At 38.9% G+C, this 26,678-nt stretch overlaps 3 protein-coding genes across 7 annotated transcripts in view; 2 read left to right on the top strand and 1 right to left on the bottom strand.

The window, feature by feature from the left end:
- LOC144205909 (thrombospondin-1-like) overlaps positions 1-3,758 on the top strand; it is a 7,764-nt gene extending 4,006 nt beyond the window's left edge. For both annotated transcript variants that reach the window (XM_077730489.1, XM_077730490.1), the window contains 8 exons: positions 110-269; positions 374-492; positions 785-1,019; positions 1,100-1,327; positions 1,427-1,698; positions 1,776-1,873; positions 1,954-2,093; positions 2,181-3,758. In XM_077730489.1, coding sequence (XP_077586615.1) covers positions 110-269; positions 374-492; positions 785-1,019; positions 1,100-1,327; positions 1,427-1,698; positions 1,776-1,873; positions 1,954-2,093; positions 2,181-2,188 — 1,260 coding nt within the window. In that variant the 3' untranslated portion in view covers positions 2,189-3,758. The remainder of the gene's footprint in view (positions 1-109; positions 270-373; positions 493-784; positions 1,020-1,099; positions 1,328-1,426; positions 1,699-1,775; positions 1,874-1,953; positions 2,094-2,180) is intronic.
- Positions 2,442-22,153, bottom strand: fsip1 (fibrous sheath interacting protein 1). Of its 4 annotated transcripts, none has more exons than XM_077730503.1 (9): positions 21,748-22,153; positions 20,902-21,071; positions 20,642-20,723; positions 20,484-20,573; positions 20,014-20,141; positions 19,234-19,353; positions 17,799-17,948; positions 11,969-12,121; positions 2,442-6,639 (listed from the first exon to the last, which is right to left on the bottom strand). In XM_077730503.1, exons 1-9 carry the CDS (start codon positions 21,773-21,775, stop codon positions 6,556-6,558), a joined length of 1,005 nt encoding a protein of 334 aa, XP_077586629.1. In that variant the 5' UTR covers positions 21,776-22,153; the 3' UTR covers positions 2,442-6,555. The 4 variants fall into 4 exon arrangements, with proteins under 4 accessions (XP_077586629.1, XP_077586628.1, XP_077586627.1 ...); XM_077730502.1 differs by lacking the exon at positions 21,748-22,153 and adding an exon at positions 21,402-21,643 and having other exon boundaries at positions 20,642-20,720; XM_077730501.1 differs by lacking the exon at positions 21,748-22,153 and adding an exon at positions 21,402-21,642.
- On the top strand, positions 21,779-26,678 carry LOC144205911 (sushi domain-containing protein 4-like). Its single transcript, XM_077730492.1, has 10 exons — positions 21,779-22,108; positions 22,586-22,707; positions 23,068-23,259; positions 23,339-23,533; positions 24,061-24,252; positions 24,370-24,561; positions 24,652-24,846; positions 25,042-25,174; positions 25,361-25,719; positions 25,863-26,678. The coding sequence occupies exons 2-10, from the start codon at positions 22,608-22,610 to the stop codon at positions 25,886-25,888; spliced, it is 1,584 nt and encodes a 527-aa protein (XP_077586618.1). The 5' UTR covers positions 21,779-22,108; positions 22,586-22,607; the 3' UTR covers positions 25,889-26,678.

The raw sequence follows: 26,678 nt of genomic DNA, 5'->3' as shown, positions 1-26,678 counted from the left end.
CATTCCAACATGGTATTAAATACAAATCAGCCTTATGAAACAATAATAATACAAAATTGCGGAGTTGTGTTTTTAACAAATGTATTGCATTGTCTTGATATTTTTTTAGGACAACTGCCCAAGAGTGTACAACCCTGCTCAGTATGATGCAGACAGGGATGATATTGGTGACAGCTGTGACAATTGTATTTATGAGTCAAACACTGACCAGACCGACACTGACAATAATGGAGAAGGGGATGCCTGTGCTGTGGATATTGATGGTGATGGTAAGTGACCATTTTTTATTAAATTGCAAAACTTCCCAGGGTCTTAAGGAAACATTGGCTTGGCTACATATAGACTAACACAACTATATGCTTCAACTCAACAGGTATTCTGAATGAGAATGACAACTGCCCATATGTTTATAATGTGGACCAAAGAGATACAGACAGGGATGGGGTGGGAGACCACTGTGATAACTGCCCTCTCGAGCATAACCCTGATCAGGTAAGGTATCAGCTTCCATTTTTACATTATTCATTTCTTAGCATAACTCAATGGTGTGCTGTGAAACAAAACAGTAAGGATATGCCTGGAAGCCATAAATGCTATAAATTGAGAGGAATGTATCATCCTCATCCAACTTCTTTCCAAATGTGAATTGAGTAGCTCAGTTATTGTTTAAATACCGTACCACAAAGGTCTGCTTTCAAATTCCATCCAGATAATCACATCTCATACTGAACAATAAGTCACTCAGTGTTCAGGGCATAAAACCAGAAATTCCTCTCTCTAACAGACTGATTCGGACTCTGATCTTGTGGGAGACAAGTGCGACAACAACCAGGATATTGATGACGATGGCCACCAAAACAATTTGGACAATTGCCCTTACATACCCAATGCCAACCAAGCAGACCACGACAAGGATGGCAAGGGCGACGCCTGTGACCATGATGATGACAATGATGGTATTCCCGATGACAAGGACAATTGCAGACTGGCATTTAACCCTGATCAGTTGGACTCTGATGGTGAGTCAATTCTTCAATCACTACACTTATGTCTCATATTTGTCGAGTTTGTTTCTCATGAAGTCTACCTTTCGTTTTAGGCGATGGCCGAGGCGATGTGTGCAAAGACGATTTCGACCAAGACAAAATCCCAGACATTTATGATGTTTGCCCAGAGAACTTTGCCATCAGTGAAACAGACTTCCGCCGATTCCAGATGGTTCCCCTTGATCCTAAAGGCACCTCCCAGATTGATCCCAACTGGGTGGTCAGACATCAGGGCAAAGAATTAGTACAGACTGTCAACTGTGATCCAGGCATTGCTGTCGGTACGTTACCGCATATTCACAAACCTCGTTAAAGAATTCACTTACAAACCATTTAAGAAATATTTCAACCTAAACATTGTATACTATTTTCCCAACCAGGTTATGATGAGTTCAGCGCTGTAGACTTCAGTGGAACCTTCTTCGTCAACACAGATCGGGATGACGACTACGCTGGTTTTGTGTTCGGCTACCAATCAAGTTCACGATTCTACACGGTCATGTGGAAGCAGATCACACAGACCTACTGGTCTAACGTTCCCACGAGAGCTCAAGGTTACTCAGGCCTGTCCATCAAAGTAGTCAACTCCACCACTGGACCTGGCGAGCACCTGAGAAATGCACTGTGGCACACTGGAGACACACCAGGACAGGTGAGTGCTCAAAAATGGCTCAACGGGTCCACCTAGTCAATTATTGAAGTCGTTCTAACATTGGTAATGATTTGTAGGTTCGTACTCTGTGGCATGACCCTAAGAACATTGGCTGGAAGGACTTCACTGCCTACAGATGGCACCTAATCCATAGACCAAAGAGTGGACTTATTAGGTAAGCTGTAAACACCACGAAAAGTTTCTGACATAGTTATTTGAATGTATCTAAAAATCAAATATGTGAATTGTTTTTAGAGTGGTAATGTACGAGGGAAAGAGAATAATGGCTGACTCTGGAAACATCTTTGACAAAACCTATGCTGGGGGACGTCTAGGGTTGTACGTTTTCTCTCAGGAGATGGTTTACTTCTCAGACCTTAAATATGAATGTAAAGGTAAGGATTGAAATCCAAGTATATTGTGCTAGCTCCTTGCTAAACTTTTAACATTACACTCAACTGTCTGTTTTACTTTTCTTTCAGATGCATAATGCTATTAAGAGAAATCCTGGAAGTAGGACATCTCCTAATGTGATGATAGAAACCGGACAATGCATGTAGATGAATGATGCAGAAGAGTGGAAGCACGAGGTAATGTGACCTCAGGACATGAAAGCCAAATGAGAGTTCAATGATATTTCTGCACCAAAGTCATAAGTCGAGCGCAGCTCTGTTCAGAAGAATTTGGCCCCTTCCTTCGCATCTGTACAAAGGGGGCCACATTTATAGCTTGGCACAACTGAACTTTTCTGTTATCTCTCTGTGGAAGACGAATCGAAAAGGAAAAAAATCTTTCTACATTTTATTTTTTATTTTTGACCATTAATTTACATCTGCTGTGGACTCTTAATCAACTAATTTGAGGAAAGCAGTAGGAGAACTCTTCTTTGGCTGGAGTAATATTTTCTTTGAAGGAGCCATTGATGGACCACGGACAGTTTGTGGTGGCTTTAGGGTTAAAGATTGTGCAGTTTGAATGTATATGTGTATGCGTTGGATCCTTGAAAAATGTCAGGGGAAAAAGGCCATTCTGTTCAGTTACCCATCCAAACGAATTTTAACCCTAAAGGTCTTCTACATAGAGAAGGCCAAAAGTACAACTTCTCAGGTTAAGAGCACAAAAAGGAGAGCACAGGGCCCAAAGCAAGTATAATTTGCAATGCTTTGGAAGGTTGATATGTAGTCTATCTATATGATCTTTTATGAAGATTTAAAAAGTGGGAACAAGTGTAATTATGAATTGATCTTAATGACATCAGTCGATTGTCTGACGAAATTGATTGTCTGAAAAAAAATGAAGTGCACTGAAGCAATCAGAAAAAACAAAGGAGCATGGTTACAAGAACGGAAAAAAAATATCTATATTAGTCCACAGTGCGTTGAGACCATCTCTCGTCGAGAGCTATATTTATTTTCAATCATGAGTCAATTGTTATGTTTTTGTAAAGTTAAGTCTTACCCTTCTTAGAAATCAACACTAGACCCTGGACCATGTATTCGTGTGAAAAGCATGCATGATTTGTGCGCCTGAGTTCGCGTGTCATATTTTTGACTAAGGAAAAACAAAATGATCTACAAATATTACCTCACGAATGGTTTTTGTCTTGTGGCCAGATAAGCAAATCACTTTCCTAAAAAAAAGAAAGAAAGAGAATGAATGGCTTCAATTGGGTCTTGTTTTTTAGACTACACTATCAGGTATGTGCTGTAAATAAGATATTTTTCTAGGGGAGAAAAAAAAAGTCCAAACAGGAATGAATAAGGAAATGTTATCTATGTGTATTTTTTCCAGTGCTTTTTGTTTTGATAAATTATTGTGATGTTGAAGTTATGTCATTTGTGTAGATATATGCTATTTAAATAATTTATCTTGAAGCGTAGCCTTGTGGAAACGCTTCTGTCTGTATAAACTCATTTGCACACTGATATGAGGTCTTTTTATTTTTATGATGCTTTTCCATAAACATTTGTACCATGGTTTTTACCCTCCAAAATTGCTGTTTATACTCTTTTGTCATTCTGTTATATGACGAGAAAAATAAACGCTACCAGAAAGAATTATCTTTTGTCATTTGTTGTCTTTTTAGGGCTGGAAGCAGTTGTCAAACAAAAAAGTTGAATAGTCAGCTAGATAGTTCAAGACCTTGGATGTTATATTTACTTTGATTAAGATCTCGTCCTAACAAAAGCAAAATGAGTTGAACCATGCTGTGTCAAGCAACTGGAATCCATTAGTTGGGTTAACTGAAGTCCCGGAGAAAGGGAGTATCCTTGGGAGTCAACAGCAGGAAAACTCACCATGAAATATAACCCTCTAAAACAGCACTTTCATACAGATATGATTACACATCATGCAGGCATCCCTTTCAACCTTCAAGCACTGCATGAGATCAGAAAAGGAATTTAGGAAGCGGGAGTGATAAATTCAAACACTTCTGTGCCACTTCTGTGTCTTGTCTTTTTGCCCAACATTGTCACTGAGAGGAATGCATGGAATAAAATTAGCTTTTTCTTGGCTAAATGGACCGTTATAAGCTTTTAGGGTCACATACAGGGTCACCACTGCTTACAGGCTGATTATTGTGAAGGAACTGAATGCTGCAACTACGCACTATAGATTTCAGAAGACGTTGCATTGAACACATCAGTCGGAACAATTGAATTACGACAGAAAATCCATTTCATCCAAAGTGAGACTGACTAAAAAGAAATGAGGAACTGCAGCAAAGTAGAGAATTTGGAGTAGCAACCAGAACTACATATTTCTAAGGTAATGTAATATGTCATAAAACTTCACAATGATGACACATTCTGCTAAACAAATATACTAATCCACATGGTGACAACATGGCGCACTTAAAAATCTGCCTGGCAATCAAAAGCCTTACATATTTCAAGCGCAGCATGTGAGTTCGCTGTAGAAGGATTTTTCTCGAGTGATCAGATGATTGTACATGTGTAGATGAGTCCGACCTCCATGTCTATTGTGATTACCCACTACTTCAATAGTGTAGAGGAAATAGCGTCAAATTTAAATCCACCTAAACGTGGCCTCTATAGTGAGAAAAATATCCACTTCCATACAACTTGGACTTCTCACTAAAGTAAGATATAGGCCAAAAAAAACCCAATAGGAAGTGGATCACTGTATGAGCTTGGCCTTAATGTTGGCACATTAAGATTGCTAGTTGATGCCACGAGGACTAAACTACCACACATCTCTGCCAAGTAGTAGAACCTGGGTGATGGTGTTAAAGTGTTAAAGACACTGAGTGAATTAAAATATGTAGCCCTCACATTACAATTGTCTATTTTCCAGTGAGAAAGCAGTTAGTGGAATAACCCTATGAGAATGGTGTTTCTACATTTTCCTAACATGCACACTGCATAGGGTCGAGAATGTCCCCCTCCGAATCCTCAAAGTTGTCTGGGATAGGCTCCAGCTCACCTGGTGCCATCATTAAGTCCTATATAAAATGGATAAATGGGAAAAACATCACTAGGAAGTAGAGTTGTGTGTGTAAAGTGGAGGGTCTGGCCAAAGACCCAGACAGTCTGAGAATGCAGAATGTCTTTTTACATATAGGCATTAAAACTGACCTCATTGTTGCCATGCTAAACTCATCCAGTGTTCGCCTGGGCCCTCGCTATGCATTGCTAATATTGCATATTTGTGAAACCTGGAAAATGCCGTCCACTAAAAGAAAAAAGTTTTGCGGTTTTATTTATGAGTGTGTTTACGTTCCTGGATAGTTTCTCTGGCCAGGGTCCGATCTCGAAGGCGCTACCAGGCTGACATGTTTTCAAATCGCAGGAATGTGAGATTATTCCTTTGGGGTCGCGATGTGAGGGGAAAAATGGGATGAATGGAGCCATAGGAATCATCCAGGTGCAGCATTGTTACTTGTACTAGGCAAGAATGAGCAAACAGAAACTTGCTACAGTCCCCCCCAAAAAAAATCTCTCATGGAAATCTGAATTCGAAAAACTTGAATGCTTTTTCTTTGTATCGGTGCTGAGGTTTCCACCCTAAAATGAAGAACCTGAAGGGGTAGTGTCACATAGTTATAATCTGACTTTAGCAATTGATCACCTGTTGGGGGAGGAATGAAAAGAATGTAGTCGGTATGACTACTATTGCTCCTGTGTTGAGACCAATATGTTATATTATAACATGATGTCCCTATATTTGGCACCAAAAATGAAAAAAAGTTAGTATATCTTTTCAAAGATTTGAAATGATTGTTCAGTAATGGAGTCAGTAACCTGATTCATTAACCCATTTTCTACCATTGAGCGGGTCAAAGTTTAATTATACCACATTTATATCTTCATCTTGAGTAAAGTTTAGGATATTGATACAATTTCAGGATGAAAATAAAAATGATTCTTTCTTTTACAAGCCAATTTATTGTGACTCCGATATTTTGAATGTCATTGTTGCCCAATTTGGACAATGAGTTAAATGGCAAAATTTAAACAGGTTTGATTAGGTTTCACTGTAAAAATTATTGATGATTTCTGATTCAATATGAAATCCCCCAAGGCCAAATGTCATTAAATTTTGTGCGGAATGTGAGACCAATTTTCATACTTCTTCGCTTACAAAAAGATTTGCGACCCAAAAAACTGTGAGTCGCTCATTCTCTACCAGTAAAAGTTGTATATTGTGACAACAACATGACTACACCCACACACACCCACACACACACCCACGCACACACATACACACACATACAACCTGTCTGCTCGACTCGCTTCCTACTTTGCACGTCAGGAAGCGTGATGTCAACGATGGCGCGTGGTTTGACGGACATCTTGACAGCAGGGCCTCTCATGGAGAAAGTCCATGTTTGTGTCAAGGTTCTGGCTCGGACTCTGTCAGCTCACAACCATCCAGCAGGCAAAGCAACTGCTCCTCACTGAAGCTCCCTGACTCACTCTGCACACAGACACAAACATATATCCAGGATGTTAATCCAGAAGGTTATGAGTTTTTACAAGTGCTCTAACACAGAAACCAAAAGCCGTCAAATAATACATTATACATGCCTGTTCTTGCTTATAACAAGAGCAGACACTACGTATTTTCCATTTCATTTCAGTATCCTCCCTAAATGTGCTCCCTCGGCAAGCATTCTTCACCGGGCATACGCTCAGCTTTTGACTAATCACCCCCAACTCTTCCTTGGTCTTGGATAACACACATTAACAGGTACTTTATTTATCATAATAATGTATGGCAGCAAAGTGGAAATTCCTTTATCAAAACCCAAGAAAAACACTCTAATACATGTAAGCCTTGTTAGAAGTTGGATTTGTTGTTTAATGATAAAAAAAATATAGAGAAATAAAGATTCCCATAAGTATCCCTCTGGTTATTGAAATGAGTTTGCTTTAGGCCTGCTGCACACCAAATGAAATAACCTAAAAATTAAAAGTATGGGACTCATTTGCTGCCATTTTCTAAATCAATTGGACATTTATCACCGTCATTGGCCATGAGACATAATCATTCACCCCCATTGCACTTGGTTAACGATGGAGGTAGGAGTGTGAATCACCAAACCCATTGTAATACGATACAAATTCTTAAGAGCAGTAAAATATTTGCCTTTTTTACAAAGTCTGAGAAAAATTATACTTGAAAAACAAAAGAAAAAGACTGCCAATATACAATTGTATTCTATCCAAGAGCCTACAATTGATTCCAGTGTTTGTGTGTGTCATATGTCAACATGAAATGTATTTTTTGAACACATCAATTCCGATGTTATCGTTCCAAACCAGATACATCAATTCTGATCCTTTTATTTTGTATATTTACACCACTCCTACATTGAGTAACATAGATAGGAGAGCCAATGGTTTAGCCTTCCAGTGTGACATTTATGCAGATGTTTCCTCCATGCCTCCAGTGAAGTAAAAAATAGAAAAAAAAACACTGGAGGGAGCATGGGAGGGTGGGGGTTCACATTCTTGTGTCTCATCTATCCCGACAAGCTCCAGCTAATATTCTTCATTGGTCATATGGATGCTGCCCCTGAGTGGACCACCCTGTGAAAGGTTTTCACATGTTGATAGACATCTCCACCCAATGATTCTGCCATTTTCTAAGCTCTCTACAATTTAATGACAGCTTTTAGGTCTTAGAGGCTCTGCCTGTTTGTCATTTATGACCGTTTCAATTACTTAGACCTGTATATCATTTTGTCCACAGGCATTGTGGTATGCATTACAATCTCAAAGACTTCTCCCAAAGGCGAAGCCACATTTTACTTCTTTAAAACGCAAGGTGTATAGTGGACTTAACCTTGAAAACATTTGCATTTTTATGCATGCAAAAAAAGACATTTCCTGTTGACGAAAATGTCTTAAAAATTCACCGTTTTGACCACTAGTTTTTCTCATCAAAGGCATCAAAAAGAGTTAAAATTATTCACATTATATGCCGTAAAATATTGCAGATTTTGACTGATTGCAAAAGGGTCTGAAATGCATACCCATGTTGAACATTTGCCCAGCAGTTAATGTTGTTTGTCAGAGATCCAGAGTTCATTTGCTGAAGTTTCCATTATTATTAGATGACTGTCGTTAGCATTTTTTTCCACATCTTTTGATTATAAAGGAAGTTAACCTCCTCTCCCCTTTCCTATATTATTACTAGAAGGCTAAGGGTTGCAGGGCCTGTTTCTCATCTTCAGAGGCCAATAAGCCTTTCCAGCAGCTCCCAATCCAGGTCTTTAAATTCTCCAGCGATTGAAGTCAGACCACAGCAGAGAAAGTGGCTATGGCACAAGTTCAAGTTTCCAAAGAACAGTACATGTATGTACTTCCGGATAGCAGCCTTCTTCCACTGCAGTTATCACTAAAACAACAAGATGGAGTCTAAAAAAGCTCCATAAGGAAACAGCTGATTAGCAAAGCAGAAGATAACAATTTGGTGGCCATTATGTCTCCCAGCAACAGTTCTCCAGGAATCCCAATAATGCTCCTTTTGAGCTGTTCTCCCACCACCTGCTATCCAGAACCAGAACAAACGGGCCCTGTTGTATTGTGTCCAGCGTTTAGACACAAAGCATATGACCAGAAACAGTGCCTGTCTTTGGCTCTCATGCATGAAGTCATTTGTCTTTTCTCCTTCAATGGTGAGAAATTATTTAGTTTTCTGTTGACAAAGAAATAGACAATGACCCTACGCCATTAAGTTATCTATTATCACTTAGGCAGACAAACAATCCACGAGGGACCACTCACTGTTTATCATCTGTACACACAAACAAAGCATATGTTTTGCTTTAGACAAATTGTGCAGAGCTTGGCTTTCATGGTCACTGAATTGAGTTGTGAAGGGACAACGTATCGGTCAAACTTACTCCTTAGCCACTTGCACTAAGTGCATAGGCAATTGCCATTCATGTGATCCAGTTTATTCACATGGATTTTTGTTCAATGAAACACAACAGTGCTTCATTGGAAAATCAATTATATTATCAGATATTTCAAATGTAAAGATGGGCTATCTAATTTCAGGCGAGGACACCTTGTCCTCACTTCACCTCAAGTAATTGAGCAATATTTCACCGCAGGAATGATAGGATCATAAAAGTTGGCTTTCTGAATGGGAGAGAGCCGCACATCTGCTGCGGTCTTCGTTTTTTAGTTCAAAACAGAGAATGATAAAATACCTTGAAACTACCACAATCCACCAGTCCGCCCCCAAGGAGTTTTGCTGTGTCAGCAAAATAATATTATTGCACTTTCTTGGTGTGTTGAACTGTAAACTGCATATTTTAAATTTCATTTTTTCTCAAAAGATCAAGCATGATTGAAATAAAAAATAAAAAAGATTTTGGATGTGATGGGTGTATGTGAAAAATAACTTCCTGACCCCTCAATGTTGTTGCTGGTTGGTGCACACCCAAATATAGCCATACCTCACATATTATGTTTTATCTGAAATCCGGAAGTAAAACGCCATAATTTAAGCAGACAATAGAGAACTGCTGTAAACAACGACAATATGATTGATGATATCGGACTGATTACTTTTGTAAATGTCCCCTTTACAGTAAGTGGTGAGGTTTTTCTTCCTATTCTAGTTGATGTAGGAACACAGCCAAATGAAGTTGCAGGAATAGGTCACTTACAAAACTATACCTTGAAATCTCGGCCATAAGGGATTGTTTATTCTAATTCTCTTTTTGTTTCACAGATCTCAAAATGACAATGATTTTGTGTTTTATTTGTATTAGAGAACCAAATACACCCATTTTTTTCCTGCACGGGAAATCAAACAACATGCTTGTTCTGGATCAACAAATGTGAAATACAAAAGGTGCAATCCCAGCATTACTAATGTTTGGCTATACTGTGGCAGGAATTGGTACGATAACTAATGGTGGGTTAATGGATAAAGACTTCAAGTTCAGAATATGGGGTTGTAAGGTCGGAGTCAATTTAAGTTATAGCACTTTTATCCATGATGATGTGTGACTGGAGGAATGTGACTACGTACAGTACAAAGGCCTTTCTCCAGGCTAAATATTTTTCTTTTTTTCACAACCAAATTTGTGAACAATAGAGCTCATATTGTTTCCATATTAAAACCAGGATTTCATCAGAGTCAATGAAGTTTTGCCTTTTTATATTCAGATTAATCACAAACAACTGACAATAAAGACCGATCATCAAATATAGACTTTGAAGGTTCTTTGGATATATATGCCGTCATGTAGCTGAAGTCAGCTTTAAGCAGGACTGTGGCGCCTACATACGTATTAAATATATTGCATATGACTCTTTAGAGATTTAAGAATATCTAAAACGGATATTTTTACTGCTTATGCCAATAATGACACATCACATCAAAAGAATGTGTAATGTTATGGAAATCTATACCGGAAAACCACAACATTATGACCACTTGCACGATAAAATTCACCCACAATTCAAGAGTTGTAAGAATAACTCAGCTAATCAAAATAATGTTTTGACATAGGGACGGCGCCCAATGTGAGAAATATTCATCTCTGCGGGTTGAATGGTGTTTGCATTAAGCCATCAATAGTTTAATTAATTAGAACCATTTTTCTACATAATGTTTTCCCATTGAGTGACTCAGAAATATGAGCTGTTTGTATTTGTTCATTTCATAGTGCAATTCAAACTACATTGAGTAAGACAGCATGGAATACTTTTCCACAATGATCCATAATATTATGATAGTTACAGTTATTAAACTATTCTTTTTCTGAGAATTTGTCACTTGAGTAGAAGAACTATGCAGAAAACTTGCAACAGACTTAATTCTTTTCACACGTTGAAAGATAATGTGTATTGATTTATAGCTAAAATACAAATCAAGTTTATTACTATAATAGATTTGGTTACACAAAGCTGCCCTCCTAACTTTATGGATGTAAATCTTCTCAAACAAACAATCCTACATGACCCAAACTACACAAAGCCAGCGCTTTAATCAAACTTTAAGAGGTGGTTAATACACATAACTATTTATAGGTATATGAGCATAGGTTTAATGGCTGATGAGTAAGAAAAATTTTTAAAAATCACTTTTAACTAGCTATGAATAGGTTTTGGTTGCGTGTCAAGATGCCTTGTTTGAAGTCACAATAGTGTTTTATTACCCCTCACATCTTTTATGTTCGCATTAGTCATTCATTCATCGTGCCAACAACAAAACATGTGTTGGATTAAGTGATAATATTATTCATCTTTTTTTAATTACTATTTTTCAGGCACAATTAAGGCTAAGAAAAAATGCTTTGTGTTATTTTTACATGTTGCTAAAATATGTCTAAATCCACATCAGGGATTTTTTTTTTTTATTGCCGAACTAGACACTTGCCTTATAAAAATCTGTTGACTAAGCTCCAAACAGTATCCAGAGAACACAATGGAGATGGTATTAAATGCCGTCGTAAATAAAAGGCAACCAATGGCTCATTTTTCTCTTTTCCCTCTCAATTGTTGGACTGACAAAGCAGACTTCACTGAAAAAAAAGAAACATGAAGGCCATTGAGGTTTCCAGCAGGACAAAAAGGGAGCAAGCTTTGGTCTAGTAATGACACAAATGCCGAGCCATTTATGACCTTCGTTGCTGGATATGAACTTTGTGCTTGTAAAAATTTGTCATGTATGCATGAGATAAACAAAGGCTTCTCTAATGAGAAACACAGGTGGTGTGTTGATGAAATGCATTTTTGTGTCGTGAGTGTGTGAGAAAACATGGCTGCTGCCAACTCACTGTCATCTCCTGGTCCTGGTCCAGAAGGTCCAGCTGCCGTTGGATCTCCAGGAGCTGCAACTCCTGCGTCCTTCTCTCCTTGATGTCCTGCAGGACCTTCTCGCCTGGCTGAGGGTCCCCATCACGCCTTGGGCCAATGACTTGGGCGGGTTCCTGATATACAACAGACACATGAGTGATTGTCATGAAGAGCCAACAAGCCGATGAGGACGCAGACGTATTTGGGCACTGTCCTAGAATCACACTCCCAGCTGATGGCTCCCATATTTGGGAGTGTATCCACGAAGCAGTTCATCATCATTAATTTGAGTTGAAAGATTGAAATTGCTTCAAGACTCGCAAAATTCACATTGCTTAGCAAAAAAAACACATCAGGTACTCCAACAAGAGCGTACCTCAGCCACAACAACACATAAATCAGACACGTGCTGTTGGTCGACAAATATATAAACGATAAGATTAATTAATTTGATCATTGTTAAGGTTAAGGCCAGGTTTGAGGGTCACCTTTTGTTTGGCTTCTACTTTTTTTGATCCATGAAGATGTATTAGCCAACCTTTAGGGGGAAGGGGGAAAGTGGGCAGTAGGGACAGCATCATGCGCTAAAATCCAGCGCCCAGGTTCAGACCCGTCATGAAATTCTAGTGTTCCACCCAGAATCAAAAAAATAAATAAAGTACTACTTCACCACCAGGTTTGCACCACTAAATGCTCATTTCTAAAAATACTACAATGAAATATAACCTTTGGTACGGTAGTTTATTTGAGCTGGAAATGGCAACGTGCACAGTAAAGCTCATGAAAAACTGAGCTCAAAGGCAAACACCATGATGATTATGGCATGTGTGCTACTTTGCTCATGATAAATTACATGTAAATCAGTACATATATATATGCTGGTGCTTCATGAATGTAATTTAGTTAAATTTATTGCCATTTTTTGCAAAATAAGTACTGCATGTATAACATTTCCTCAAATGGTAGCCAAATGCTTTTTCGAAAGTATGCCTCAATCAATCACTAGTTCGTCATTGAGGGCCGCTCGGGAAAATGAATTGCTCTGCATAGACATTGGGGGTGAAGACATAAAAAAACATTGTAGCTGAATTTGGGTCAAATGCAAACTAACCTTTGGAAAATTTCAACTTTTCAACTGACCCAACCTAGCAAGTTCTGCATGATATTTCCACTCCATCTTTCTGAATGACAGGTTGCTGCCATGTTTACACAAATAAGAACAAATGTGTGTGAAAATACGACACATGCAGGTGAGGTCATGCAGAACAGAGGGGTCACAATGTGCTTGTACATGTTGAGGAACAATCTCCAGATTGTGACCTAATTCAAGTCGTGTGAGAAAAAGTATTAACAGACCTTTGGACTACCCCTTCAAAACACAAAAAAGATGGAATATCCTTTGAAAGAATGCCTTTTATGACTGCAGTCACGTTTCATGGGCTTGTCAGGAAGCAGTGAGGCGGATCTGGCAGCACATGGTGGTCCAGATCTTATTGCCAACTTACATTTCTCACTAGTTTTGTTATTGAAATTTAAAATTCTAAATTCCTTCCATCTTTAGTTTTTTTTTGTTGCTTTGCTTTGTAGAAAATAAAGGCATGTTTACATTCTTGTCAATGCACTGGCAAATCTAAATAAATGAGTCTGTGCAGTTCTCCAAGCCTAATGTAGTAATGATTCACTTATTGGCCCAGTTATCAATTCTTGACCTTAACAAACTCCAGAGTTTGTAAGCGTACGTCACAGCATTTGTTCTTCCTTAAGAGGCTTCTTGACATGCATTGATGTTAATCAGACCAGCAACAATGTGGGTCACTACATTTTTGGGTGGTACGAAAAGCACGTCAAACACAATTATATTTTTCAACAAAAGTATGTCAAACTATCTAAGTAAGAGTTTGCGGTTTGGGTTGTTGAGCCCCTTAAGTTCATTTATATTGCCCAATTGGAAGAAGTGAATTTTAGAGGCTCCAAGTAGTCCTCAAATGTCAGTAAAAATAGAACGGGATCAATCATTCTGGATGTGACACCTCTTGAGAATATGCACACAAGTTTACCACAAAGATCAGTTTACTTCATCACAGTATGAAGGAGCAAATACTTGCCAACCACTATGAAGCATGAAAGAATAAACAAGGTCTATGTGTGCCTTGAATCCATTTCAGAAGATTAAGGAAGCATACTTCGCACTCGTGACCGATTTTAACAGTGCAATATGTTACAAACAGGATTTAGCACTGGGACAATAATAAAACACATGCCGTGGCCAAATGTGTCACTGCGCAAAGGAAAACCCTACATTCTAATGATCTATTATGCTAAGGAGTTCCGATTTAATAAAAAACAAGTTGCTTGCCAACACCAAGCCCCAAAATGTGGTCAGGGCTGTTACAGAGTCCTGTATGTTGTGGTATTGATCTCACGCCAGCAAGGAAAAGTACCTAAAAAATTAATGTGGCCCATTATGTCTCTGATTTATTTTATTCTATATATTATACTTATTTTATTCTATATATTATACTTATATCTATAAACCTAGATTCTTAAAATGTACTACAGATGCATATAATATTAAATGTCCGTGGGGAAAATTGTATTTTTTGCACAATCCTTTAAAACACAAAATAATAAAGCATTTTTTGGGCTCCAATAACCATTTGACATATTTTCATATGGCATCAATCATTGGGATAGCAAATGACAGCGTGCTTTGATGTGGGTGTCTTCTGTGGTTCATGGTTGCCCAAAAATTAAAAAAAATGCTTCAAAACAAGTGTGGTGAACATCCTTGGGACCACCCACTATTCAGGTCAGGTGTCTTTGGGCATGAGGTAAGACAGAGTGGTGCTTTCAGGAGAAAATAACTGTATGGCGTAGTTTTTATGTTGGAAATTATAATAAACAGCATCGTAGTTGATATAAAGTTTTGGTGGGTATTCAAGGGATGTAGATGCACTGATCCTCGAGCTAGATTTTTTGTAGTCTTGGGACTGATAAATTATTGGCTTGTTAGACAAAGTTGTAAAATGTGCAAAATGTCACCTTGAATGTGTAAACCTCAAGTTGGTTGAGATGTTTATTAACACCGGGTATTAATAACAACATAAAATCTGATATGGTGCCCAGGTACAGCACATGTTTTGATGTGGTTTATAACATTTCTGTCGGGAGATAAATTAGAATTTTTCCTTTTGAACAGACAACACATCACAGTAAAATAAAAGTATATAGTAGTGTTTTCCTGGTAGCATTTTGTCATGTACAAGCACAATTGATATCTGTCACCTTCCAAAGATGTTTATATTTCATGAACAGATTTACATTGTTGAACTCACTTGATAGTTTTAGTGTAATGATTTGATCTGAACATAAATTTAGAAAACCACTAATTGAAAATATTCTTCAGAATGGAGCATGTTGCCTTTGGCTATGGGGTTTCTATTCCATCTTGGCTGAGTCACCTAACCATGACTGTTGTTGTTCAGAACAGTATGCTCTATGTCCCTCTACTTTTCTGGTTGCCTGCAGATGGTGCAGTCAAGACTCTGCTTGTGCCACGTGGACTCAGGCCCCCAGCCAAGGCTTGTCCACATGCTTTGGCTTGCCATAAGCACACCCTGTGAGAGCTGTTCGGAAGCGATGGCTGAGGTTGGACTCTTTTCCTTATTTCTTTTCTCAAAGACATTTTTTGCAGACCTGACCTGCTTCTGCCAAGTTCTGGGACACAGCTGTGTACTATATAATGTGAATGGATTTGCAAGAAAACGTTCAATCAAGAGAAAAATCCTAATGCGTAATGTCTCTTGGAAAACGGCGAGGGCCAAACTCATCTGTGTAGCAGTTTGACTTCTTTTCCAATAATTTAGAACTCATCTATCAAAAGGACCTTTCCAATTTGACACATATATCTATATGAAAACTCATTTAACTTGTAGATGATTGTTAAAAATTCTTGAATTGCTATTCGCTAGTGGGTCAGCTGTTTTTTTTTCTTCTACAGAAGTGAGGGTGGTCTGTAGAGAAGTGTGATCCATCACACATCTACCAATATAATACTGAACTAACATAAAATTGGCTGTTTTCAGTATTTGCCTAACAATGCAAAGGATATTGAGTCCTATGATCTGATTGCTCTAGTTAACAAACACCTTTTTGTGACCCTTCTAAGACCCCCACATTTATTTGGGTCACATAAAACCTTCTCTGGGTTGCTAAAAACGTTAGCAGAATTTCTTCCAGTATTTGATAATTTATGTCTGCAGTGGATAAATATGATTGCAGATGAAGAAATACGTTGGTTCCTTACCAAGACAGTGTTCGAGTCTGCAAGTTCTTTTTTTTTGCCAGAAACAAGAGGCTGATTGTGTAGAATCCAGCACTGAAATACACAAATCTAAAATAGAACGATGTTACCTACAACAGAGTTTGCTCTACATCACAATAAAAAGAGAGCAACCACACATGTTGAATGATCAATGGGAAATTTGTAATATAATTACAAATTAAATGAATCATAAGGGCTCTTCATCAAAAGGTTTTCACTTGAAAGAAGCTTAACCTGTGTTAAAAAGTATGACCCCTAACCCATTTCAAAGGCTGTGTCCAGTTTTATCAAGTATCTCGTAACTAATATGAGGTCAGCGCAAAATCTTCCAACAAATAAAACAGACACGTGAACATTTGGACAGATATCAGTGCATCTTAAAAAATGTCCAAGTATTTATCCTTCCACCGACACGTGCTCTGAATAGTCATGAACAATATGGCTCATTTTTTGTTGAAAAATAGCTTGGCCCAAATTACAAAGAGAGAAAAATATGGGCAAGTGAGCAATTGGGTGCAGCTTCTACTTTCAATTTGAAAAAAAAAGGTATAAAATAGAAGTATTGGATGTTACAATGGGTTACTCAACTTAACTAAAATATGTTGAAACATACGAAATTAAAGTGGAGGGAGGAAAAAGTAGGTCATTCGAAGTCACACACCCAGCTGGCCAGTAACCGCACGTTTTCTGGGGTACTATGAGCTAAAGGCTCGTTCATGACACAGGTTTAAAACACTCAAGACGATTCTAATTATCAGCTTTGGTCTTTCTGGCTACAGGATGGAGAAGTCATTGTTCCCAATGTCGATGCATCAGGCTGATTAAGTGAGTTGACCATAACATTAAAATGACCCTTTATGAACAAACTAAGACTTGTCATCTTTTTGTGCACGCATCTTAATTGCATGCAGAACATTTGGCATAACCAAACGCATATCGGGCTGTTTTTAACAGCTCATCATTTCCACTTAAAAGGATTTGGTGCTGATAAAACAAAGTCAAAAATGCACTGATAATGCCTCTCTTTATCCAAAAGAAACATAACTGAAACATGCTATACCTATTATGTTTGCATTCATAGCCTGTGTGAGTCTTACTGTACAGTTATGTACTAAAAACCTAAAGTTATAAAACACATCTCTAATTCTCACCAGATTATGCTAAACCTAATGAAAGTTTTTTTTTTGGGGGGGGGGGGGGGGGGGGAATCACTAGAAGCTCAAAATGTGTGCAATTCATGTAGAAAAGATGGAAATCACTTACACTATACAAGCACCTTACCATTTTCCTAACCCAGTACATAAATAATAATGGCACTACCCAAAGGTTAATTGCAAAGAAATTCACAAGATGTTGCCCATGACGCCCTGCTGGGTTGTACTTAAGCTTAATGATGTAGGCACATATAAACTTTCGATTCCCGTCTGCAAGGGTAATGGGAGCCTTATTTCTGTTATAGTATAGACAAGGTTCTCTTGGAAACATACCTCATCCAAAGCTGTACAGGAGCTTTGCAGTGTTGGAAGGTCTCCAATTGGCTTGAAGAGCAGAAGTTTAGAGTCAATGGCATTCAACCGCTCTATGTCGGATGTATCCAGGGGGTAATCCTGGTTTATTGGCACAGCCCACATGTCCTCCTGGAAGACATGCATCAGTTCACTGGTCACATATTTTGTGGCAACATAAACAGCAGATGCATAAATGAATAAAATAAGTTTATTTTCTGATCAATCAAGTAATTTTACTATAATACATAATCTAAGTTGTCTTAGTTAAACTCATAATGTCTTAATCTCATGCAATGTCTCGCAACCGCAAAAAGTTCAGGGAAATAAATGTTTTGTACTCAGATCTCCACCTATCTCTTCTTGTTATGCCATTTACCGTTCAACAACTGAGGACTGCAAAATGCATTGTCATAGTTTTGAGAAAAGAAAAACATAATAAAAGGTTGATGTGTCCCATTGGGGTTCACACAGAACTGGACTGGACAGAAGATGATTCGCTGCCAAAGTCCCGGTGACATGAATAATGTTGTTGCGCTGTCCTGATCATTCCCAATAATATGCCTTCCAAAAACAGGAAGTCTTCCTTTGGCCAGCAGTTTGTAACTGCACTCACATCAATTTGGGAGCTGCAGAAACAATCACTGCAGTATTTCTTCTTAAAACTTAGACATCACAAAATAAAAAATCATGGCATTATGACTGGATTTAGCACGCTTCAATGGTTAACATGCCTTAGGGGTCAGGTTAAAATGAAAATGTATGTAAAAAATAACAATCCTCACTGCTGCAGTGGTTGAAACAAAAAAATCCAATTTTTTTTCATGTAAAGATAGTATAAATGGCCTTGCTGTAAGATGTTAACTGCTGAAATAGCTGCCTATGATACAGCACTTTTGGCACACCTTGGATTTTTATACCACTGTCTCATAAAGAAATCCATCTTCTCATTTATGAAAGAATCCGTCATCTAAATTGCAAAGAGGTCAGGCTGAATCATAATGGAAACGTGGTATAAAAAGAATCCATAGCGTGTGGCCTTTTGGGAACGACATCTGGCTCATGTGTGAAGCGTTGGATAGTGAGGACAGTCTGCCTAGGGGTCTTTTCTGAAGCCAAGCAGACATGAAAACATGCACAGTGGTTAGTCCATTTGCTTAGCTGTAAAATGTAGAAGCAATTATGACCATGATAAGGGCCCTGGTTCAACCATGTGAGAGTGACTATTGATAGTGGAAACAACGTGCAGTTCCCATAAAATATAAAAATATCTTTTGGAATTTTGATAGCAGACGTGGAGAGATGGAATCACCACCTGCTAAGATGAGACTCTGAGGATCTCGAGACAGGAGGGAGAAGAATTAGGGAATTTGCTAAAGGCATATGTTGCCTGTTCTGTGCTCCCATGGTAGTGTACCTCGTTGTCGTCTCCTCTGGCGCTGTCCTCTTCCTCTTTATCCATGTCTCGCAGGAGTTCGGCCAGACGCTCTTCCTCTGCCTGTGTCAACAGCACTTGGCCTCCTTTGCCCCTGGCAAACTAGAGCAGCACACAAGGTTGAGAAAGACAAGAAGAGAAAGACCTTGACGCATATGGCAGTGTTTGTAAATGAACAAAACCAAGAATACCAACAAAAATTCTCTGTTCAACAGATGTTATGCAAAATCAAAAGCATTTTTTTTCGCCCAATATTGAGTCTGGGCAATGGACAACCACCTATTGGTGGTTTGCCTTTTAATTGCCAACCAGTGAGAAATATAAGTGAAAATGGGTTTTAATTTGTTGGACTGACAGAAAAGATTGGTAGACAGATTCCAGGAGACCTTCCAAACGTCTATCCCCCATCAATGGAAGTCAAGATAGTGAAGGACAGACGTGGGAAAAACACAAACAGAAGGATGGACAAATCAGCAGACACATAAATATTGAAAAGATGAAGGATGAAGTAGAATACAGAAGTAAATATGGACAAACTGAGGGATGAAGACAGACTGACAACCAAATATATTTTATCATCTCAAACCATGCCCATTCTCATCAGCGATACACAAAGTATTTCACTTTTCTCAGTGGATTTCTCCAAAATACAAAACATGTTTTTTTCCCTCAGTGTAATCAATCAAGTCAGACAAACAAAAAGTGAGTAAGAAGACTTGCTCCAAGATTCCTGCCCCTGGCCTCACGTGAACTCTAACAAACCTCAATATTCCTCTTGACAAAGTTCTTCTGTTTCCTTTTTCCCTTGATGGTATCACCATAGTTCTCTTCATCTGGATCCGCACACACCGACTCGGATGCTTCGCTCAAGTCGTCTGTTCTATCGTCACCTATCAGACAAGAACAAACTTAAAATTCCACAGAAGAAACTGTCAAAAGGGACGGTAATGTTCATAACTATAATTTGGCTATATAAGTATTATAAGCTTGTCAAAATACTTGTTTTTTTTCTAAATGATAATCATATACAGATGTCGACCACAAAATGTGTAATATATCCAAATGTTTCATGTGGTTTTAAATCATTGCAGTACTGACAGTAAAACCAGCATTGAAGGGACTTTACTGAGCACATGGTGCCATCTAGTGCACAACTTTCTTCGGATATTGCATTTCCCACAAAGGATATATGTTACCCCAGTAATACACTCAATTTAAAATGCAAGACTTACTCTCTAACAATATTTTCAGTCTATCATTCAGATCACTGTTACAGCTCTCAGTTTCATATAGGAGTTCCAAGCTCTCTTTCTCTGGATGGCCTTTGAAAAACAAAACACATTTTAGATAAATGTTGCATGGAAACCTAACATTATATCCTATTGCTTACCAATTGGTTCTTCCAATGCCAGGAATAGCCTTGCATTTATAGCTTCTTGGCTGTTTTCAGAGCGGCCTTCAGGTAAACTCTCCTTTGACAAATGCACATTATCATTTAGAGGATGGTAGTAATGGGCTAAACAGTTATGTTATAATTTTAGACAGTATCATATTTTGCATATTCCAATTGTGTGGTGCTCTTACTCTAATTGGAAGAAAATTATACAACATGCCAATGTAGTTTTTGGGGTGTTTATGTAAGTTTTTTACCATTAACTCTTGCCAAAGTTCAGCTTGGAGTTGTTTTCGTTGACGCTTGGCTTCTTTTTCTCTGGTCATGCATATAGACAGCAGTTCATCAAGCTTCCTCATCTCCTCAATTGCTCTCCGGAGCTTTGGATCTTGCTTCTCTTCATCAGTTGCATTGATGTCATATTGACCTGAAAGGAATATGCATGTATATTATAAACCTTGTGGCATTTGTATTATTAAAGCAGAGGTATATAGTGGAACCCATAGCTATTATATGGGGGCAACAGGTAAATACAAAGTGGATGGACGGATGGGCAGCAGAATGGTTTGTAATTATGGATGGGTAGGTGGTTGTTTTGATAGGATTGGTTTATGGATGGATGGATGGATGGGTGGGTTAATGAGTGGTTGGGTGGATGGGAGGATGGGTGGATGGATGGACTGGGTTTGCAGGGATATATGAAGTAAGTGGGTAGTGTTGGAAGGAGGCATAAAGACATAGTTTCAATGTCACTGACCTCTCGCTAATGACTCTCTTGATGAAAGCCTGGAAACATTTTCTACAGCATCTACGCTCATTTCCATAATGAACTGCTTAAAACTATGTAGGATTTTTTTTATATTTATGTTAATAAAACGAATTTCAATGAGTCAAACCGAGCTATGATCAGCACAATTTATCTTGCTTAGAAGAAATTATATGAAGTTGATAATTCACTCAAGGCCACCTTTGACTGCTACAAACACGACAATTCTCTCATTAACGCTTTCTATTCTAATGCATTTCAGGTCTCTGACGTTAAAACCACGCACGATCTTTGTTCCCATTTCGTAAAAATGATCGAGTTGACGATAAAAACATACCATCATTGCTCCTTGAAGTGGTGCTCATTTCTTGGTGGATGTTGGATCTACCTGTGTATATATTTCAAATATAGTTTGCGACGAAGAATAAGTCCAAACTTTTGTGTTTGTCCAGCGTTGCAGTTACTGTGCACACGACATTTCCCGGATGTTGTAACTATGGAGATAGTCATCCGTTACTATGGAGGCGCAATCGAGTTTACAGTACCTTTAGCTAGGCTGGTTAATGTAGCAAATGGCCGGATAGCAATATCGTTGTTCGTCTGGTATACATATGTATTTCTTATGTTAAGTATCGTTATGAAATGTCTCTGCTGTGAAGAAAGCGAGGGTGGAATATCCCAGGCTGTGCTGAGTGGTGGTGGGTATCAACAAGCAAATATGTCCTCTTGTCTAATGAAGTAGGTTCTTAAAAGCTAGCTAGCAAGATAGTCCAATGCTTTTTGGTCATTCTGACGTTATTATCTCTCGATGACACACTCCTTGACAATGTACAATTAGGTTTAAGAGCAGAGTTCTGTGTAGTGTCACCGATCCATATTGTAAGCATAGGAAATGTGTGCATCGGATTCCATCAAACCATTAGCAATGACCCTAATTACAATGCATTTTAATGAGATTGATTTGTGTGTGTAGTCAACATCTTTATTGGAATTAGTGGCTTAATAAAGTGTGTGTTGATGCAAACATTGGCTATACTGCTTGCTCAGATCTGTCAATCCCTGCAATCATCATAATAGCGTCTTTTCACTGGCATGCGTCCAACATCTGCAGCCTCCTTGAAATGTCTGAATGTTTCTTTGCCGTGGAGCCATATTGATAAATAATGTCGTTCCAGGTTGATCTGACTGCCAGGGAAAATGTGCAATGGAAAGACAGAGGCAACATCACAAGTCGATTTTAAATGGTCTGTCTACTTCTCCCTGGCACTGGCGGTGGTAGCCAGGGGTCAACGTTCAGGTAAAGGGGTTCTTCATTCACATAGATCAACAACAAAAAAGACCTAAATTTATTTGCAAACATGGTCAAATAATGATATTCATTCGTTTTCTGAACTGATTAGCATTTGAATCTTCCAGTTTATCCTCATAGAGATCGGGGTGGAGAGGGGGGCGTGTCTCTCCCATCCATCATGATGTAGTTTTTGTCACCAAAAAGGGTTCTTGCCTAATAATCGTAAAATTCTGAAGATTTTGAAGGCAGGCATATGGATGTTCCAGTTATTTTATTTATTTTTGGTCTAAAATGTAGTTAAAAAATATTGTTTGGTTTTGAATTAAATATGGTTTATGACCAAAGTTGTTCCCTTTTTGTGTCCAGGTTGTCTCAGACCTGTCATGGTAGAGCATGGGTCACCTAACGTACCAGAAACCAACATTGGTTATTTCCCAGAGGGAACAGTGCTGGAGTACCACTGTGATTCTGGTTACCTGATAGACGGACCAAGTGTACTCACCTGCACAGCATTTGGACAGTGGTCTTCAGAACCCCCACAGTGCATACACAGTGACGGTAAGGACACCTCGGGGCTTATATAACTATTCAAATAGTGTTATTATTAAAAGTTTCTCATGTTCCCATGTGTCAACAGTATGCCAGCCTCTACATCTGCCAAAAAATGGGGGCTACACCTGCCACCCCTCTCCATGTCACAGACTTTCTCATGGCACTGTGATTGAATTCTACTGCAATGAAGGCTACGTTTTGAAAGGCGACTATAAATATCTTACCTGTCAATATGGGGAATGGGATGGCCCACTTCAGATCAGCTGTGTCAAAGAGCAAGGTATTTATTTCAATAATTGACTTGAGTTATTTTATAATGAAGAATAAAAGCTAGAATATTGTCCATTTGGTTTAAAGCTCCTGACCAATGCGGCGTGTATCAAATTCATAGTGAGAAAATTCTGAATATTTCTGGAACTGTCAAAGAAATTTCTGAATATCCTTATTCCTCCTTTCTCTGTGTATATTACCGTAAACCAGGCTGAAAATAATTTGTTGCATTGATATTCAAGTGAAAACAGCAGGCTTAAAATATTTCTAATCTTAATTCAAATACAAACAAACCGTTTCCCAGAACTTGTTGGTTCTTCAGTCTTCCTCCAAGGATGCGTGACTCTACATGGTTGAAAACAGCTGGGTAAACCACATGGAATCCAGCGGGGGCTTTTTTCCCGTGGGCACTGTGTTGCAGCAGTACATCTGTGGCCCCGATAACCTGCCGAATGGCCTTAAAATTCTCATCGGCTTTGCGCTAGAATGGTGCTCAGAAACGATAACACTTGACCGACTCAATTCTTTTTCCTCCAGCTTGTCTGCCCATTTCTGTACCCGAGAACGGGGGCTACACCTGCCACCCATCCCCTTGTCGACTGTTCTCTCACGGCACTGTCATCGAGTTCTTTTGTCATCCGGGCTTCATACTGGACGGAGACTACAAATACTTGACCTGTCAGGATGGACAATGGGACAGCTCCATGCAAATTGGATGTCTCAAACAAGGTATCTATCTCTTTTGATGATGTCCTCTACATTGGATATATTTTACCACTGATTTTTAATGGTTTGAGGGTCTTGTTATTCATAACAAATATGTTAACCCTGTGAATCTCACTTAAGGGTGTATGAGACCCTTCACAGATCAGCACCTTTCTTCTAACCTGACCGACACTAACATCGGCACCTTCCCCGTGGGCGCCGTACTGCAGTACCGTTGTGACCCAGGTTACCAGCTCGCCGGACCTACCATCATCAGCTGCACTACCTCGGGACACTGGTCCTCAGAACCTCCTCACTGTTTACGCACCAACGGTAAAAGCATATTTAATCCTAATCTTATTATGATTAAGCAACACTTTGTCAAGAAAAATAATTGATCTTTTTTGTCCATTTCAATGACAGTATGCCAGCCTCCATATGAACCAGAGAACGGAGGCTACACCTGCCACCCATACCCCTGTGGGAGACTCACTCATGGCATCGTGATTGAGTACTACTGTAATGAAGGCTACATCCTGAAAGGAGACTATAAATACCTCACCTGTCAATATGGCACCTGGGACGACCACATGCAGATCAGTTGCTTAATGGAACAAGGTAAATGAATGTACATTATTTAATACTTTCAAAGTAGTGTACTAGAATCAATAAAGTTCAGCCCATTAATCTGCATGCAATTGTTTGATGGGTTCTATCGGTAAATTTGCCAATGTTGTCTTATAAATTGGGCGTGGCTCTACATTTTGAATCCACTTGAAACTGTGATTGAATTTTCTTATTGTTCACACCCAGGCCACAACACTTCCCTACCATTGGGGATGCCAACTTTGTCCATAGTGTCAACCACTGCAAGCTCAGTGGCCCTCATCCTTCTCTTGGTGGTCCTATTTGTGCTTCTGCAGCCAAAACTGAAATCTTTTCATCGGTGAGGCAAAAAAACAGACATTGAGACAAAAATGCACGGACTGCAAGTTTTCTCGCCAGTCGTAAAAAGTTACCAAGCAATTTTTAACAACTTTTATTGCATGTGGTCCAATTGTGAATGTGGAAACAACAACACGTAGCCGTGTAGAAATTTAATTTAAACGATTATCTGCTTATTTCCAATCAGGCGGGAGGAGGGTGTGTCAGGCCATCCCGTGTCCATATTGGTGGAAGGTGTCCAGGTGACTCTACCCTCGTACGAGGAGGCGGTCAGGAATAATGCCTTGGATCCCAGCTCAGAGTCCCTCGTTCCAATCGTGTTGTCTGAGGAGCGGCCGCAAGCCACGACGCCGGAGGCCGGCCCATCTCGGGCCACTTCCTCTAAACGGCTAGACACCGAAACGGCTGTGGCGCACCCCTTTCCGCCTTCGCCGTCCTCGTCTTCATCCTCGAGCTGGACTCAGGAGCATGCAGACACCACTGCTCGGTCACCTGAAGACCAGCACGGGCTCCCTCTGGTTGACTCTGAAGCGGACTGTTCTGATGGTGAGGCCTTGTTGCCTATTTTTAATTCATTCCTTATGATCAGGGCTGGGCAATTGATTGATTTCATTGATCCTTGATGATGATGATAATTTGACAAGTGAAGCAACTAGCCCTACATTGTAATCATGTCATTCTTTTTGCAGATATGCCATTGCTGAAGGAAGCCTGAACACAGATGACTACACGACAGTGAACACATACTTCAATGTGGCACTTAACTAAGCCATGTGTCAAGTACCATCCCAAAGCAGAACACAACACATGTAAATATTAATGGAATTTTCCAAAGGCATCCCCTTCAGAGTGTAATGTATACCTAATCTCTGTCTAATGCCCCTTTCTCTATTTGTTATGTCTACTGCTGCTTTTAAGCACATGACACTATGATGGCATGTGACATAAGATCACATCAGCTAGTGATTTTAGATGAAAATAATCATGTCTGCCTCATGGATAACCTTTCCTTTGTTATTATAGACTATGTGGCTGCTTGTTTATCACTTGACCTCACTTTATTCTCTTAAACTTATTCACACCTTTGTCCTTGATGGCCTTATCTTCCCACTTCTATGCACATGTATTCATTATGTACAAGGACTTTGCAAACCGAATGTTGCTTTGTCATAAAATTCATTTGTATCTTTGTCACTATGGAAAATATTATACACATAATTTATTAATGGTTCAATGTATGTTTAATTTATTGTGCTGTTGATCAGTTATGGCTATATTGACACTTGAACTTATTTAAAATGCACTTTTTTGTTTTCACTTTTACAGTCTGAGTATGGTGATATCAGTGTTACATTTTCTTTATGTGTTCATTCAAACTACATGACTCATCTTTTGGGCTCGTTCAATGTAAAAATTGTATTTTAATGTATGTACATTTTAAGTTAAATAACACATGTAGCAATTTGTCACAATTGTGTTTTATTAAATATTATTGTGCCAATTCA

Source organism: Stigmatopora nigra, chromosome 13 (assembly GCF_051989575.1).
Source record: "Stigmatopora nigra isolate UIUO_SnigA chromosome 13, RoL_Snig_1.1, whole genome shotgun sequence".
NCBI classification, from domain to species: Eukaryota; Metazoa; Chordata; class Actinopteri; order Syngnathiformes; family Syngnathidae; genus Stigmatopora; species Stigmatopora nigra.
Note: the sequence above shows the minus strand (reverse complement) of the source record. Positions and strands in the feature narration are given on the sequence as shown.